This window comes from Nannobrachium achirus, assembly GCF_963921795.1.
Source record: "Nannobrachium achirus genome assembly, chromosome: 5".
Lineage (NCBI taxonomy): Eukaryota > Metazoa > Chordata > Actinopteri > Myctophiformes > Myctophidae > Nannobrachium > Nannobrachium achirus.
In genome coordinates, this window is record NC_137814.1 from 9,079,579 (window position 1) to 9,097,546 (window position 17,968).

Consider the following 17,968-nt stretch of genomic DNA (forward strand, 5'->3'; position numbering starts at 1 on the left):
AGGGTGATGTTTTGATCACATCACTTAAAAACTAGATTACTGTTTTTATCTCAGATATATTAATGACGAAAAGGCACATGTGTGCTAACTGTTCAGCTCTTTGTTGCATTAAATAATATACACTGTAGTTTGTTATATCTAGTTTTAATCGAGGAGAAAACACAAAAGGCACATTAAGCCAAGCCATAGACAAGAGGGGCTGTGTGTGTTGTCTCTACATGGTTCTCATGGGGTGTTTAAGTCCAGCCCCTTCAGAGCGTTCATCACCAGTCTGACAGTCTTTACTTTAGGAAAGGAAGAATAAACTACTGAGAAGAGAACAATGGCAGAAGTCGCACCAGCTCCAGCCCCGACCAAGGCCGCCAAGAAGAAAGCAGCTCCCCGACCCAAGAAGACCGGCCCCAGCGTCGCTGAGCTGGTCGTCAAGGCCGTGTCCGCCTCCAAGGAGCGGAGCGGTGTGTCTCTGGCTGCCGTCAAGAAAGCTCTGGCTGCCGGCGGCTACGATGTGGAGAAGAACAAGGCCCGCGTCAAGATCGCCGTCAAGAGCCTGGTCGCTAAAGGCACTCTGGTCCAGCTCAAAGGCACCGGCGCGTCTGGCTCTTTCAAGATGAACAAGAAGGCGCTCTACAGACGGACAGCGGTTGCCGCCGGTGCTCCCGCTTGGATCTGCGAGGACCGCGCCGCGGTGATCCACAAACACACTCGCTCTTTGAGTAAACGCTGCGCGGTATTTCACAAAGATGAACACAATCCATCTCTCACCGCCCGCGTACGCATGCACAAACGAGCACGCTCGCGGGGATATTCACGGGACTGCGCCCGCTTGCCTCGCCGCCTCTAAACTTCGCTGCGCGGACGAAATAGCCGCCCGCCTCTCATTGAAAATGAATTACTAGCAGGCGGTGACCGCGTACCGTGTGCAATCCCCTGAAGGCAGAGGCGGTGAAGGCGAAGAAGCCTGCTGTAAAGAAGGCAGTTAAAGCAAAGAAGCCCGCTGCCGCCAAAAAACCCGCAGCGGCTAAGAAGCCCAAGAAGGCGGCAGCAAAGAAGCCCGCCGCCGCTAAGAAATCACCCAAGAAAGCCAAGAAGCCCGCCGCCAAGAAAGTAGTAGCTAAAAGCCCCAAGAAGGCCGCCAAGAGCCCCAAGAAAGTGGCAAAGAAGCCCGCAGCAGCCAAGAAAGCTCCAGCCAAGAAGGTTGCCAAACCCAAGGCAGCAAAGAAGGCAGCCCCCAAAAAGAAGTAAACCACCTGTTCCATCTTTATTCCCACAAAAGGCTCTTTTAAGAGCCAACCACTTTATTTTATAAGAGTATCCTGAGCACTGGAATACTAACCAGTCTGTGTGTTAATGGTGACACAACAGTCTAGACGTAAATGAATATGGCCATTTCTCTCACTTTAGCTATAGAGCTTGCAAACTCGCCCACCTCCCCTATGACCTAATTTTGTTAATCCATAAATCACTATTAGATTCTAATTGTCCTGACTAGTATGTGTTGGTTCAAATTCAACATTGATATTGATTAGTAGCCTATACTACAATTGTTATAGTTCAGAATCATATAGGCCTACATTATTATACATACTAACCCTGGTCCACCTCAAATAAGCGAGACAAGAATTCCGTATTAATACTTAATTATTGATGAATTATTATAACTTTATTTAGGTTATGTCTGTGACAATTCAAACGTTTAAACTTGAGAGTCGAAAGAAATGCTATGGTCCAGAGGGTGTATTAGGCATGTATTCAGTAACACCAAATTGTACATTGACAAAAATATGAATGGGGGGATACGTTTGAAAAATTAACAATTATTATGATATAGAGGATATAGAGGATATAGAGGACTAGCAATACCGGTATTACTATATACTAGGGGGTGATGTGACCAAAATGAACAAGGGGGAGGTGCGTGTGTGGTAGGGGAGGGGCAGTCTGCCTGTCCTCCCTTACGTCCTCAGAACACACATAAAAAGGCATGGCTCAGGGCTCTGGAATCATTCACTTCTGCATCTTCAACTGAACTGAACTGAAGCTACAAAATGAGTGGGCGTGGCAAAGGCGGAAAGGGACTGGGAAAAGGAGGCGCCAAGCGTCATCGCAAGGTTCTGCGTGATAACATCCAGGGAATCACCAAGCCCGCTATCCGCCGTCTGGCTCGCCGTGGCGGTGTGAAGCGTATCTCCGGTCTGATCTACGAGGAGACCCGTGGTGTCCTCAAGGTGTTCCTGGAGAACGTGATCCGTGATGCCGTCACCTACACCGAGCACGCCAAGAGAAAGACCGTGACCGCCATGGATGTTGTCTATGCGCTGAAGAGACAGGGACGCACTCTGTACGGCTTCGGAGGTTAATAACGCTGACTTGATCTACCAACAAACCAAAGGCTCTTTTAAGAGCCGCCCACACGTTATGTAACGAGTTTATTCCCACTTTTGTGTATAACTACAGTTTACAAACTGTACATGTGAATATATATTGACATGATTAGTTCATAATCCAAAACACGAATATACTTGGTGCCAAAGATACATTATGTTGATATTCGACCACCAGGCAAAACGTCTATTTCCACATTTGCCCAAATTAAACCTTGCTTTGCTACATAAACACATTCTAAGCAGCGCGGGACTTAAATTGGAGCATCGCAAATAATCCTTGATCTTCTAAAACGTAACCTGGAATACTTTGTGATTTGAATATTAACGTGAACTAGTATATTAAGTACAACTGGGTTTAAACAAGCGCCTGTGCCTCTGCCACTATCAGTATATGAACATGTAGAGGCGGGGAAACACACTGGGTTCAATAACTTACTTTGAAATACTCTGATTACAGAGTTTACATTACAATGTCCCAACTGAAATTAACTGGAGTGATGGAACTAAATCGATTCTGCTTTCATTGTCTTGAAGTAATAAACGGGCTAGGATTCCGGAATGGAGAAAAATAAAGCAACACCCGGTTCTCTATTTTGTTTTTCTAAGCCCAGAAGAGAGGAATCACATTTACACATTATAATACTTGATTAACCATTTCTTATAATATTGGGAATAATGCCATTGTCTCAATGAATAGACAGACTGATACCTTTTGTTAGTCAATAAATCACTGTTTCCATTGGGGACCTTTATGGACATTAAAATATACATTTATAACAATATAATAATAATAACAATAATAAAATACTTTAACGTTACAATTTACCCTAAGTGCCTATTTAGCCGCTCAAAATATTACAGGGACAATAGAGCGCACGAGCGGGAGAAATATTACAGAAATAAAGACACCGGTCACACCGCCCTCTTTGTGGAAGGATCAGCCAATCATATGCTGGGAGTCACACCACCACATTGGCATTGGCTGTGTATAAATAATGGTGCGACGGCGCTCTCTTACTACATTCGTCTCAGCGAGCCATTGATAGAATACAGTCAGGATGCCCGAAGTTGCGAAGCCAGCGCCCAAGAAGGGCTCCAAGAAAGCCGTCTCCAAGACCGCCGCCAAGGGCGGTAAGAAGCGCAGAAAGTCCAGGAAGGAGAGCTATGCCATCTACGTGTACAAGGTCCTGAAGCAGGTCCACCCTGACACCGGTATCTCCTCCAAGGCCATGGGCATCATGAACTCCTTTGTCAACGACATCTTTGAGCGCATCGCCGGTGAAGCCTCTAAACTGGCTCACTACAACAAGCGCTCCACCATCTCATCCAGGGAGATCCAGACCGCCGTCCGCCTGCTGCTCCCCGGTGAGCTGGCCAAGCACGCCGTGTCTGAAGGCACCAAGGCTGTCACCAAGTACACCAGCTCAAAGTAAACTGACTATTCTACTGTACTAAAACCAACGGTCCTTTTAAGGACCACCCATATTTTCCAACAAAGAGTTGATCCAATTGCTAACTATATAGCCTGTCTAAAATCATTGGCAGCTATTATGATAAAAATGAGGCTTACAAACTAGATATACAATCAAGACGTTGCAAATTAAGTGACTCTGGTTTACAAAGGAAAGACAAACATGGCATAACAGTCCTTACAGTATCATAGATGTATTTAATCCACACATTTAAAAATAATGGGTGCATCGCTATGCTTGTAAAAATGTATATTCACATTTGTCATTTGAGTTTGGGTGTTGGCCGGATTGTTGGCCTAGTATTTTGGCAGCCAAGTATTGTGAAGTGTAGATTATACTAAAATGTTACTAAAAGTTGTCATTCGTGAAATGACCCACAGAGCTAATAATATAACATTGATTACATCTGAGTAATGAGTCCATTCTGAAATGGTGTAAAATATATTAAACAAATGCACCTACTACTATAATTCTATCATGGTTATAAGCTCGTGTAGGATATGACCAGTAACATTGCGGTAAATGGTACTTATTTCACAATTTTAATAAGATATAACAATAAGGTATTGTGGGTACTTAAGAGTTACACTATATATATTATCTCTTTATAGGGTATTAGGAGCAACTCTTTGTTGAATTAGTGGGTGGCTCTTAAAAGAGCCTTTGTGGGGTTTATTCAGACGAATGAAGCAGGTTTATTTCTTGGCGGCTTTCTCGGTCTTCTTGGGGAGCAGGACAGCCTGGATGTTGGGCAGCACACCGCCCTGAGCGATGGTCACTCCGCCCAGGAGTTTGTTGAGCTCCTCGTCGTTGCGGACGGCCAGCTGGAGGTGACGGGGGATGATACGAGTCTTCTTGTTGTCACGGGCAGCGTTTCCAGCCAACTCCAGGATCTCAGCGGTCAGGTACTCGAGGACAGCCGCCAGATAAACTGGGGCGCCGGCGCCGACTCTCTGGGCGTAGTTGCCTTTACGCAGCAGCCTGTGGACACGACCCACGGGGAACTGGAGCCCGGCACGGGATGAGCGGGTCTTGGCCTTCGCTCTGGCCTTTCCGCCTGTCTTGCTTTTTTTTTTTTTTATAAACTTTATTGAAATTTGGCAGTTTACAATCATTTCAGCACTTTCAAAATACATACAATTCAAAAGCAACACTTTCAAAATTCAAATGCATTTAAATACAAAATAATAGACGCATATAGAATATATTTGTAAGGTCATTACTTTCCGTTTTAACCCCTCCCCTTATTCAATATCAGGTCCGAGTCTTTAGCAACAAAAAACATAATAGAAAAATAGAAATATAATAAATATAAGAGCAAAGTAGTACATATTACAAAGTCAAAAGGTGCCACGGCTTCATTATAGCTTGTTTAGAGTCCAAAGTTCTTTGTCTCTTCAACTCAGTAATTATCTGTTTAAAGACCACCTCTCCAGAGATGGCCTCCTGCTTAATAGTCATTGCACAACGTGTATTCCACAGTTTATTCACTGTGGTACATACAACAGACCAATAAAAGTCCTGGTCCATGGGTGAAAGCTTCTCGTCAAAAACACCATACATTACCGCGTTATAACTCAGTTTTACAGTGAAACCAATGCGGGCCATTTTCCCCCACACATACTGCGATCTGGAACAATCAACCAGCAGGTGCTCTATAGTTTCATCTTCGTCACAATTAACAAATGGGCATTTAACTGTTGTTACAAAACAACTCCATTTTACAACTGCCCTAACGGCTAGTCGTCTTACAGTAACAAGCCACATGACGTCTCTCTTTTTTTCAGACAAGTTTTTACTCCAAATATTTTTTAGACACACCTGCTTCTGGTTGTCATCCAGATCCCTGTAGGGGAAAACGCCACCATACAAATCATCACATATCACACCATAGATTTTCTTGCTCGACATTTCAGTCCAATCAATATTCAGATGTGCAGAATTACACAATAAATCACCATACATGATTTTAAAATAGGGAAAAGAGTTCCTTGCTCGGCCCATCTTTTTGGTCCAGCTTAAAGCCTCGCCAATCCATACTGCACTTCTTTTAAAGCCGGAAGCTACATTTTTACAGAAGGCAATTTTTAGTTTTAATCCCAGGTCAACAGCTCCAAGACCTCCAAAACGCTTATTTTTATATAAGAGGTTTCTTTTGGTCACCTCCCTGGTGGTTCCCCAAATAAAGTTGACCAATAATTTATTTAACTTTTTCAGTGTCTGGTCCTTGGGAGGAAAAATCGTTGCGAGAAATAGTAGTTTTGATACAACACATGATTTTATAATTATAATCTTCATTTTATAGCGACATGATTTATTTTCCCATTTATCTAATTCTTCTTTTATAATGTTTTCCTTGTCATCCCAGTTTTTCCCATAGCTATCACTGTTACTGAACTTGATGCCCAAGACTGTCAATGTTTCACTGTCTTTTATATTTACTGTTGGCCGGGCCTCCCTCCTCCCGAACCAGACACCCTCCGTTTTATCTGGATTCAGCTTAGAACCCGAGACCTCTTCATAAAGTGCCAAGTGCTCATTTATAACGTCTAGCTCAAACTGCCTGTCTTGCCTCGGCCGCTCATTTTGTAGGTTTATTTCTGGAGTATAAGCTCGAAGAAATGTGATGGAGGAGAGGAGCACGAGCCCTTTTATAGGTTTGACTTTGTAACACACTCTATTATGTGATTGGTGGGAGATACTCAGTGTGCGCCCCACCAATCATAAAAACGAGTGTGTGCGCGGGCTGAGTGTGTATGAGCTCCCCACCAATCACTACTAGTGGCGTGTTCGGCTCCTCCCAGTCTAAACTCTGGTTCCTCCCAAACAAGGAGGTTCCTGACCACAGACCAATCAGAGAAAGACGGCGTCTCAGAGCCGCTGAGATAAAGAGAACGAGTTTGCGCTCATTTTTATCACAACTTCTTTTTTCAAGCACCAGATAGCAAAATGGCCAGAACCAAGCAGACCGCCCGTAAATCCACCGGAGGCAAAGCCCCCAGGAAGCAGCTCGCCACCAAGGCAGCTCGTAAGAGCGCGCCGGCAACCGGTGGAGTGAAGAAGCCTCACCGTTACCGTCCCGGTACAGTGGCTCTGAGGGAGATCCGTCGCTACCAGAAGTCCACCGAGCTGCTGATCCGCAAGCTGCCCTTCCAGCGCCTGGTGAGGGAGATCGCCCAGGACTTCAAGACCGACCTGCGCTTCCAGAGCTCCGCCGTCATGGCTCTGCAGGAGTCAGCCGAGGCTTATCTGGTCGGTCTGTTTGAAGACACCAATCTGTGCGCCATCCACGCCAAGAGGGTGACCATCATGCCCAAAGACATCCAGCTGGCCCGTCGTATCCGTGGAGAACGTGCTTAAACCATCCGTCACTGTCTGAACCCCAAAACGGCTCTTTTAAGAGCCACCAAATGTATTATTTGAAGAGCAATAATTCCCTGCTTCGTATTAGGGTAGACACAAACACCGTCCATTCACGTGCAATATTACGCTGGTAAGTGTTTGTTGCACGTTCACAAGGCAAATCAATGTTCTTTACATGAACCGTAAACAACCAGCATAATTTCTTAACAAAATATTAAACAAGATGGCCATGGTAAACTAACCTTTTGCATATGCAAAAGTGGTCCTGTATCTCAAAGGCAGGCGCAGTGGAGTAAAATATAATGCTTGTTAGATTTGAGCATTGTCATAGCAAAGAGAACAGAAAATGACTAAAGTTATATTCCGATTGTGAAAATAAAATGTAACTTCCGAACTACCATTAGTTAACATGGAATTATTAAATACATTAATTGTATTTTAGCTGGGCTGTAGCCCCATTTGCTTTGTCTAATTTAGACATTTTGCTCATGTGGCATTTTTTTAACTCCATAGACCAGTTTGCTACCAGTTCTAAATTATTAAGAACACGGATCTTAATCAATTAATACAAGTTCTCACTAATGACAACTAATCACATAATTGATCGATCCTGATTGGCAGTGCCAAGACAAAAAATATATAAATAGGAACTCTTTGAATAAAGTTGTGGGTGGCTCTTAAAAGAGCCTTTGTGTTAAACTGGTTGTTGTGAGGCTGTTTACTTCTTCTTGGCAGCTGCCTTCTTGGGTTTCGCCGCCTTGGGTTTGGCTGCCTTCTTTGCTGGTGCTTTCTTAGCGGCAGTGGGTTTCTTCACTTTCTTTGGACTCTTGGCAGCCTTCTTGGGGATCTTGGCTACAGCTTTCTTTGCAGCTGCAGGCTTCTTTGCCTTCTTGGGAGATTTTTTAGCGGCTGCGGGCTTCTTGGCTGCCGCCTTCTTGGGAGATTTCTTTGCCGCGGCGGGCTTCTTGGCTGCAGGCTTCTTGGCTTTGACTGCTTTCTTTTCCGCCTTCTTGTTGAGCTTGAAGGACCCAGAAGCACCGGTACCCTTGGTCTGAAGCAGGGTGCCGTTTGCTACCAGCCTCTTCACAGTGTTCTTAACGATGACCTTCTTCTTCTCCACGTCGACGCCGCCGGCGGACAGAGCCTTCTTGAGGGCGGCCAGAGACACACCGCTCCTCTCCTTGGAAGCTGTCACAGCATCGACGATGAGATCCTGGACGCTGGGACCGTCCGTCTTGGGTTTCGCGGCGGCCTTCTTCTTGGCTGCTTTAGCCGGGGCGGCGGCAGCTGGGGCGACTTCTGCCATTCTCTTCTGTATCGTATATCAGATGCACTGAAGTAAAGTCTGAGTAGAGAGACTGAGAGGGGAGGAGGGGGTGGAACTTAAAGGATTTGTGAGAACCATGTAGTCTCAACCCACTAGGTCAGTGCTCTGTGTGCTGCAGAATACTGGGACACTTGTGTTTTCTCTGCAACTTAAAACAGATAAAATACAGACTGAAAAATATATTGAAGTCAATAAACAAATGGGGCACATAGCAGACACGTTTCACTTCATAATCAAATCATGTGGAGTGCTTAGTGCTCCTGTGTTTTGTTTGGAGACGTTAAAAATCTCAGATATACACCATTACAAGGAGAGTAGTTTGCCATCTTTCCCCTGTCATTTGGCTTTTAAAATACTTTTAATATAGAACAACCAGTTTCATATTTTCCGCAGAGCAAGATTTGATGGCTGGCTTTGAAATAAAAGTAAAACGGGTCGTCTGTGGCAAAGCTTTTTGTTTTAAAACTGAAACTTTCCAGTGTCGGCAAACACAGCACTGCTGTTGGCCTGCCCTGTGGCATGGACACTTATGAGAGGACACTGGTCATTTATCTGACTCTGCTAAGCTCTTGTTTTGTTAATAATCATAAGAAACCTGACATAGTTCATTTCAAGGCTTACATTTATGATTTATATGTATTCAAGGACGGTCAGTTAAAGGCCCAGTTCACCTCTGGGACAACCAGATCTTATTACTTATTATTTTATTGTTGTTTGGGACAAGATCAACACAATCCTGAGTTATTTTTTATTTTTTTGTGTTCAATCTGTGTTTTGAGATATGTTAGTATTTCAGCATGAATGGTGATGCATTTTGCATCATATGATGCATCTTGCATCCAATGGTGCCATTCACAAAACAATATACATACTATTGTGTCAGCAATCAGCATTGAGTTAAATGACTGTACATAGGCCATACTGATACTTAAAAAGAACAATACCATTGTGCTTTCTTGGGTTTAAATCATATTAGTAGACCGTGTATCTAAACTGTACTGCCATGTACTTTTTTATGCGGGGTCTCGAGCTAGTTCGAAGCAAAGTAAAATAATGATGCTGTTATCATCCCAATCTTCCCTTTGGCTCTGTATGCCTAGGTATCCAATAGATTGCTGAGTAAATTCACACGCAGCCAGCATAATGAAAATAGCTATATAAATAGAAACTTTTATTTATGCTATTACTTAGGTCGGGGGAGAGGGGCACTGGTACGATTGTGATCTGGTACGATTATGATGCAGCATGATGACTCATATGATGCAAAATGCATCATCATTCATGCTGAAATACTAAAATATCTCAAAACACAGATTGCACACAAAAAATAACTCAGGATTGTGTTGATCGTGTCCCAAACAACAATAAAATAAGATCTGGTTGTCCTAGAGGTGAACTGGCCCTTTAACTGGTGAGTAGCGGTGAGGTGAGTCTGATAAGGAAGGTTAAGCAGGACCCTAATTAGTTTGTTTTGGGCTGTTTGGAGCTTAGTTTTTAGGGCTTGTGAAGCTGGATATTTTTTTGTGCTGTTGGGGCTTGCAGCCACATGAAGCTGGATATTTCGGCCGCAAAGCTGGACATTTTTAAAACCGGATAAATAAGTGGAGAGATTGAAAAATATCCGATTCACTGGGTCCGTGTAGACAGGGAACCCGGATATCTCTGAAGACTTTACTGTGTGTGTGCTTGTTAGACCTAGATATCTTTGTCGTGTGGACCTAGATATTTTTCTGTGGATATCTGAAAAAACGGGATATATGAAATATCCAGCTCTGTGTGGACCTAGATATTTTTCTATGTGGATATATGAAATATCCAGCTCTGTGTAGCCATGGCCATAGTGGCAGCCTACAGAATACAGATGGTGCTGATTACCTTTGCAATGTAAGGATATATTCCATAATCCTGTGTCAATGAAAAAGAAGGGGAAAAAAAGCATGCGTCACCTGCTTTCCTCCTGCCTAGTCCAGACGGTCATGTTAGACTGGATAATGTCTGTGATTTTGGATATTGTACTATTGTGATTGATTTGGCATTAGTGTTCTTCTAGCTTATTGGGACTCAAACTGAAGTATGTCTTGTAGGCCTACTTGGCCTGAAAAAAGGGTATTGGAGCAACCCTATTTTCTAGTTCTTAGCTAAAGAAATCGGTATCGGAAAGAATCGGTTTTGGCAGGTCAGACCTTCATAAAACCGGTGGATCGGTATCGGCCAAGAATTTTGCTATCGGTCCATCTCTACTTATTTTAAATAATACATTACATATAATACAAAGAAACTTGGCATAGCTCATGCAGTCTTGCAAAATGCATACCTTTTACAGTGTAGTTATATCACTGGTGTTTCACATGACAGATTAAAACAACAATGCTTTGCACCAACACAGGTAGTTTAGGTATTATGCAGACATATATGTTGCATATTTGTGATAGTATGCTTTTAATTTGCCTGTTAAAATAGTGTATAATGACAACTAGCAAAAATGCAGATCTACAAGCTAAAACACGCCCTTTGAAGTGCTGTAAGATTGTAGATTGGCTATTTTAACTCATTTAGACAAATCTTACATGATCATTTGTGGAAAAGCCTTGAATAGGTCCCCAAATATATAGGACCAACATGGTTGTTTGTTGGTGATTATAAAGATACATTCATACTCAAAGGATTAGAGGAAACCCATTGCATTTAATATGGATCACTGATAAATTATGTGAAAATAGCAGATCTACAAGCCGTGAGCTTGTAGATCTGCTATAGCATAACTGGTATAGAGCTGCTATATTGACGTTGTAAAGTTTTATTTATTAGATTATTTCATTTTCAGGTCAGTGTGATAGTGGGACATGCAAAAGGAAGCAACCAATTTTATTCATATGGATCCTCTGTTTTGAGAGAGAGAGAGAGAGAGATTGTATTGTATCATATTGCAGTCTGACATGATTGATATTCAGACTCATCCTGCATATTGGTTTTAGAGCTTAAATTACATTGAGAACCTGTCAAAATGTATATCTGACAGTTGACATGAAATAAGTCAGAATTATGTTTTTTTTTATTAGTATTGATTTGACAATTGACAAAAAAACAAAACAAAAAAGTTTTAAAACTATGGTATTGATCTGACATTTGGTCAAAAAGTCAGAAATTGCAATGTTGGGAAATTGTGTTTATGCTATAACTTACTGCAATATAATTACGTTTTATAGTACGCACGCACGCACGCACGCAAGCACACACACACACACACACACACACATACACACACACACACACACAAGAGCTGTCAGGAACAATGCTTTTAGTAAGCTTTAAATTAAAACATGGAAGTGTTTTACTATTGTAGTTTTACTGTGATTTATTTACATTAACCACTTCAGACTTTGCTATTATGCCAAATTGGAAATAGCTGACCTACACAATGCCATAACGATGCATTGAGAGTTTGTAGATGGGCATTTTCGTATTTTTTGTAAGAAAGTGGCCCAAACTAGATTAAAAGTAGACACTTAACAGCAGCCAAATGAAATCAAAACCAAGTTTTATTTTTATATTTTTTTTACCCCAAAAAAAAACAAAAAACAAACAGACAGGCCATGGATCATAACAACCTGGCATCATCATTGTATGGACATGGAAATACAGATCAGTGTTCCTCTACAAGACACGTTATCCTCATTGTCATACAGTCATTTTCCTCTTGAATGACTCATTGTGTCAAAATGTCCCAGAGCAAAGACTCTTAACCCCTAGTAGCTGCTGACCGGGCGCTGGATTGAAGGAGTAGTTCACCCCCAACATGATTATTTATAACTCACACCATGGAGACTTGAGTTCAATAATATATATTGTTTTGTTTTGCATTTTGGTCCCCATCCAGAATCAATGGGGGTAAATTTACTATAATCAAATTCAAGTCTTAGAAATGCGACAAAAACAAACAAATATGATGTGATTGAACTCATGTCTCCATGGTTTGAGTTATCAATAGAAACAAAAAAAGTTATTTTGTGGGTGAACTACTCCTTTAAAGCATCCACTGCTCCTAATAGTTAATGCAGAGACAAATTTCACATATGTGCAAATTATATTGTTTACATCATCATCATGTTTCAGTTACAGTGACTTTCCCTGGCAACATTTTCAGAGGGAGAGCACTATCCAAATTGCAAACGTATGGATAGAGCATGTCAGTGAAAGTGTGTGTGAAGGTGCGAAAGTGTTTGTTAGTATCGGGATCTGAGAATGACAGCTCTCCTCTGTTCCAGTCCACATGGACTCTGATCCTCTGGATATTCTGCCTCATTGAGAGAGATCTGACTTCGCCCGGCGCACAGATAGTGTATGCATGAACACTGAAACCCACATTCCAAAACAGATTCACGTCGTTATCGTTATCTGCTAACACACCCACCTCCCAGTCTGTACTGTGTCCAACCTCAACATCCCAACTGTGAGTGCCAGAGTCAAAGCCCTCAGAACCCTTGACATAGAGAGGATCATAGAGCCGCGGAATCAAAGCCCTTAGTCCCTGAGTCAAAGACCTAGATGACCTTGACGGGTCATTTAGGTCGCACGCACAGCTCACACTGGTCATATCATCAGACACCTTCTGTGTTGGATGGGCAGTGTTGGGGTTCAGGATGACAGGATGATATGAGATCATGTCCTTCATCTTGTTCCAGACTCTGAAGGTCAAGTTGCCCATGCAGGTGCTTTGCAACATCTAGCATTGCCCCTGGGATCCGCTGAGGGTCCTGTTGTGTGGATGGGGACGTGGGGCGCTGGAGTCTTTCCACTGTGGCCTTGTAGTTCTGTAGGAATGAGATGTCTTCAGCTCTCAGCTCCTCCTCCACGGCTCTGATTGTGCGTGAAAGGGTCAATATCTCTCTGTTCAGTCCTTCAATCTTCTCCCTCATCATCTGACTCTTCTGCTGCTCTTCCTCGCTCAGAGCAAAGAACTTATCCTCCTCTTCATCGTGCAGAAACCTATGGAGCTTTCTAAAATGTTCCTTAATCTGACCCGTTGCCATCTGGTTCTGGGTCTTAATGTATGCTGCTGTGTCACACGTTGCTTTAAATGTGGTGCAGACCTCCAGTTGATGCGGTAACCCATCATGCACTCTCTCAATGTCCACCTTGAGGTCCAGTGCAGCTTCTCTGATGGAACAGAAAGGGTGGTTTGTGTGTTTGTCTGCAGGTTGAGCACACGCAAGACACACTGGCTGTTGGCATTCCGTACAGAAGAGCTTGAGTTCCTCCGTGTGCAGCAGACCGCAGAGATCCTCTGGTGATGTTCTCTGACGTTTTGGAGCTCTCCCACGTTTCTTCTGCCTGATGGTCTCACATAGGTTCTTCAGAGCCAGGTTGCAGGGTGGATCCAGGATTGAATTTATTTTCTTACAAACTGGACATTCATTCATGTCCTTCTCTGTCCACCATTTCTCCAGACATTCTTTACAGAAGCTGTGGCTGCACAACAGGATAACGGGATCTTCAAAGACGTCATGGCACACGGGACATAGAAAATCCTCATCTGCAAAAGAAAACTTTGATGACATTGTTGTCACAGGCTTCCCACAGACAGTCAGGCACTAAGTTGAGTGAGAGTTGTGTGGGGGAGGCGGGGGGCAGAGACAGCACAATGCATTCCGGATGGAAGTCTAGTGTTTTGAAGTCTAGTGAGAGTCCTGTGGTTGCACAGAGCACCATCCAACAAGCACACAATACGCACTAGACTTCAAACCACTAGACTTCCATCCGGAATGCATTGTGCTGTCTCTGCCCCCCGCCTCCCCCACACAACTCTCACTCAACTTAGTGCGTTCCAGTCTGAGTGCAGCCTCAGAGTGAAGACACAAACACCAACCCTCCTCTAGAATGTTCCCTGAAGTTGACTGTGAATCGTCCTCCCTCACTGGAAGGTTTAACTGGGGTTTGGTCTGAAGGTGAATCTCTTTTATCCAGGGGGGTCTAGCAGGGGGGCGGAGCTTTGACACCCCCATGCAGACCTGTTGCACATGCATGCTACACACACACACACACACACACACACACACACACACACACACACCTAAACAGTAAATCTATATTTCAATATTCCCCACAGAGATATTCAGTGACAAAATCATGTGATATAGGCTACAAACTGACATCACTAACTATGGCAAAAGTCTTTGGAATGCCACAGCAGACACGAATGTTCCAGTACAGTAGAGGTGTTCATTGTTGTTGACAAATATTATTGATGGACATATTTAGTGCTATGACTGAGACAATACCAACTCAAATTAATCATACAATGGTGAATATAAGTGGGGATATGAATCTAATCTCCACTCTGAAATAAATGTAATTTTGTGAAGGGTTTTTCATGCCATCAAACTCTCTCAGAGTTGCACATGTTTAAATCCACACTAAGGATGTTACTGTGTACATTAGGGGTTAGACAAGATGTGTTTAACAAAAACAAAAAAGTAATTTGATTACAATTATAACTAATGTACTTCTTTTCCCTTCAGATGTTGGAGAGCCCCTCAACCCCAACCACTCAGAGACATGCTGATTAGATTCACACCAAAACACTTACTGTACTTGTCTGGTCATGAATGATTAAGAGCTTTGTACAGAAGTGGCTCATTCCAGGACTATGAATATACAGTATATAGAGTCCCAGCAGGGAGTTCATTGTCTTGCACTGGCCTACTCTGTAATGATGCAAGTCAGGAACAAGGCAAGTTGAAAAGGCAATTTCAACGGTCATTAACAAAAGGAGGAGGAGATCCCATCAATGGAGGTTCCTCTTTTCAACCAGAACTTCAGCTTCCCCACGAGGATGAAGATGTCAAATAATATAAGAAAGAGTGAAAAATGACAATAGCTCTGTGAGCTTGTAGATCTGCTATATTCACACTATTTATCTGTGGAACCGAGTCAAACAAAATACATGCAACCTCAATTCCAGGTGCTTTACAGGGTGGGGGTACCTAGCTAGTTCTAATATGATTATGTTATTATTCTTAGTGAAAATAGCAGATCTGCAAGTTCATTTTGAGCTTGTAGATCTGATCTTTTGATTGATTGATTGATTGATTGAGCTATTTAGAAGTTTGGTAAAGTTTCATGACAGTACAGTTCACTGATACAATGTCAACTAAAATGAAACTCGGGTAAGGCAAGGCTTATTTAGGACAGGTGTCGAGTAGACTGTAAGGGGTCCTTGGCCTGAAAAACGCTGAAGACTCCTGCATACATGATCACACAACACACTTTGATTGATTCACCTGCATCCTCGTACGTGTATGCACACTGTAGCACTGTGTGTGTTGCAGAACACAACAGCATGCTGTGTGACCTGATTCATTATTATGGCGGAAAAGCACGTTTTAACATTGCTGCCATAGAACAGCTGCAGCATTCTGTTGCACAAACAACAAATACATGGCCCCGGTTGTCGGACCTTTTTGCACCATGAGTTCATCATGAACTTTCATGCCACATGAAGGCTTTCCATTGGCGTCAAAGCGTCAATTTGTGATGCTTTGTGAGCTTGCAGATCTGCTATTTACTGTGCACGACACTGGCACACAACTAAGTATAGTTGCTAGTTGCCAATGAATTCCTTCGGTAAAGGAATTCTGTCTTACCATTATTACTGCTTGGGCTTGAGCTGAATTTAAATTCTGTTTGAGGAGGAGGGATGTGTACACTACTGTACATAATACTCTTTGTTGTGTTTTCTGCTAGCCCACACCGTTTCTGCAGGAACTGCATTTATAGCCATCCATAGAGCACACTACTGGTGAGTAGAATAGTGGAAATATCAGATCTACAAGCTCAAGCTTGTTCACGGGGAAAGTCCCTGTGTAACTGGAACATGATGATGATGTAAACAATATATTTGCGCACACAGTATGTGAAATTTGTCTCTGCATTAACTATTAGGAGCAATGGATGCTATTAAAGGAGTAGTTCACCCACAACATTTCTTTTTGTTTTCCCTCTCTTGATTACTCATACCATGGAGACCTAAATGTACCCCCAATGATTCCGGATGGGGACCCAAATGCAAAACCAAAACATATTCTACTCCATAGTGTGAGTAATCAATAATCATTTTGGGGTTGAACTACTCATTTAATCCAACGCCCGGGGAGCAGCTACTTTCAATCAAACTTTATCAATCAAACTTTATTTATAAAGCACATTTTACACAACCGTAAAGGAGCTATAGTCAACTTTTTCATTGTAGGGCCGACACTTTGTTTACATCCTAGTCTATAGACTAGAATGTAAACAAAGTGTCGGTCTGACAATGGCCAAAATGATTATTTTATCATTATTTTACGCTTTTTGTGGTCATTTTTGAATAGAAACACATATGAAGCTTATTTTTTTATAAAATATTTTCGAAACATTATTTTTTATTTTAGCATCCTTTTTTCAAGAAAAAGTTGACTATAGCTCCTTTAAGCTGACCTAAGTGCTGTACACTGGTGAAAAGCAGTTTAAAATCAAGAAAGTTTTAAAAACAAGCAGATACTTCAAAAGCCAACAAAGAAAGATAAGACTAATATTTAGGAGTTAGTAAAAGCCAGAGAAAAAAGGTGCGTTTTATATTGGGACTTAAAAATGTCAATAGATTGAGCAGATCTGATGTGGGGGGGAGATTATTCCAGAGCTCTGGGGCCACCACCGCAAAAGCGTTGTCACCTCTGGTTTTTCGGTTTAGGGGTTAAGAGTCTTTGCTCAGGGACATTTTGACACAATGAGTCATTCAAAGGGAAAATGACTGTACGACAATGAGGATAACGTGTCTTGTAGAGGAACACTGATCTGTATATCCATGTCCATACAATGATGATGCCAGGTTGTTATGATCCATGGCCTGTCTGTTTGGTTGATGATAATCAATAATGATGCATCTGTTTTTTGTCAAAAAATAAAACTGTGTTTTGATTTCATTTGGCTCCTGTTAAGTGTCTACTTTTAATCTATTTTGGGCCACTTTCTTACAAAAATAGTGAAAATGCCCTTCTACAAACTCTCAACGCATCGTAATGGCATTGTGTAGGTATTTGCAATTTGGCATAATGGCAAAGTCTGAAGTGGTTAATGTAAATAACTCACAGTAAAACTACAACACTACTGTGTCTCTCTCTGTGTGTGTGTGTGTGTGTGTGTGTGTGTGTGTGTGTGTGTGTGTGTGTGTGTGTGTGTGTGCGTGCGTGCGCGCGCACACATGTGCACGTTTAATATTTTTTATTCAACTTCTGTTTATATCTGGGTGTTATTGTAATGATGATAAAATGTGTTTCTGTTAAATGCAATTACCACCATCTGTCTGCAGACTAAATTAGGCCTTCTGTTGTTCAGTTACAGCTCAGTGACAGTCGTGATATAGCTATCTTAACAGTTCTGTCACA

General features: G+C 42.3%; 6 protein-coding genes across 6 annotated transcripts; 4 read left to right on the plus strand and 2 right to left on the minus strand.

The window, feature by feature from the left end:
* Positions 1-322: 322 nt before the first annotated feature.
* Positions 323-1,242, plus strand: LOC308285569 (histone H1-like; the record flags this gene model as incomplete). Its single annotated transcript, XM_080726358.1, has 2 exons — positions 323-650; positions 938-1,242. The coding sequence occupies 2 exons, from the start codon at positions 323-325 to the stop codon at positions 1,240-1,242; spliced, it is 633 nt and encodes a 210-aa protein (XP_080582484.1).
* Positions 1,243-2,045: 803 nt separating this feature from the next.
* On the plus strand, positions 2,046-2,357 carry LOC308285586 (histone H4; the record flags this gene model as incomplete). The annotated part of the gene is made up of 1 exon (XM_080726375.1): positions 2,046-2,357. The coding sequence occupies one exon, from the start codon at positions 2,046-2,048 to the stop codon at positions 2,355-2,357; it is 312 nt and encodes a 103-aa protein (XP_080582501.1).
* Positions 2,358-3,442: 1,085 nt separating this feature from the next.
* On the plus strand, positions 3,443-3,817 carry LOC308285583 (histone H2B-like; the record flags this gene model as incomplete). Its single annotated transcript, XM_080726372.1, has 1 exon — positions 3,443-3,817. The coding sequence occupies one exon, from the start codon at positions 3,443-3,445 to the stop codon at positions 3,815-3,817; it is 375 nt and encodes a 124-aa protein (XP_080582498.1).
* Positions 3,818-4,551: 734 nt separating this feature from the next.
* LOC308284790 (histone H2A-like) lies at positions 4,552-4,971 on the minus strand (the record flags this gene model as incomplete). Its single annotated transcript, XM_080725516.1, has 1 exon — positions 4,552-4,971. The coding sequence occupies one exon, from the start codon at positions 4,969-4,971 to the stop codon at positions 4,552-4,554; it is 420 nt and encodes a 139-aa protein (XP_080581642.1).
* A 1,834-nt stretch (positions 4,972-6,805) lies between these two features.
* LOC308285578 (histone H3.2) lies at positions 6,806-7,216 on the plus strand (the record flags this gene model as incomplete). The annotated part of the gene is made up of 1 exon (XM_080726367.1): positions 6,806-7,216. One exon carries the CDS (start codon positions 6,806-6,808, stop codon positions 7,214-7,216), a length of 411 nt encoding a protein of 136 aa, XP_080582493.1.
* Positions 7,217-7,937: 721 nt separating this feature from the next.
* On the minus strand, positions 7,938-8,525 carry LOC308285575 (histone H1-like; the record flags this gene model as incomplete). The annotated part of the gene is made up of 1 exon (XM_080726364.1): positions 7,938-8,525. The coding sequence occupies one exon, from the start codon at positions 8,523-8,525 to the stop codon at positions 7,938-7,940; it is 588 nt and encodes a 195-aa protein (XP_080582490.1).
* Positions 8,526-17,968: the final 9,443 nt, after the last annotated feature.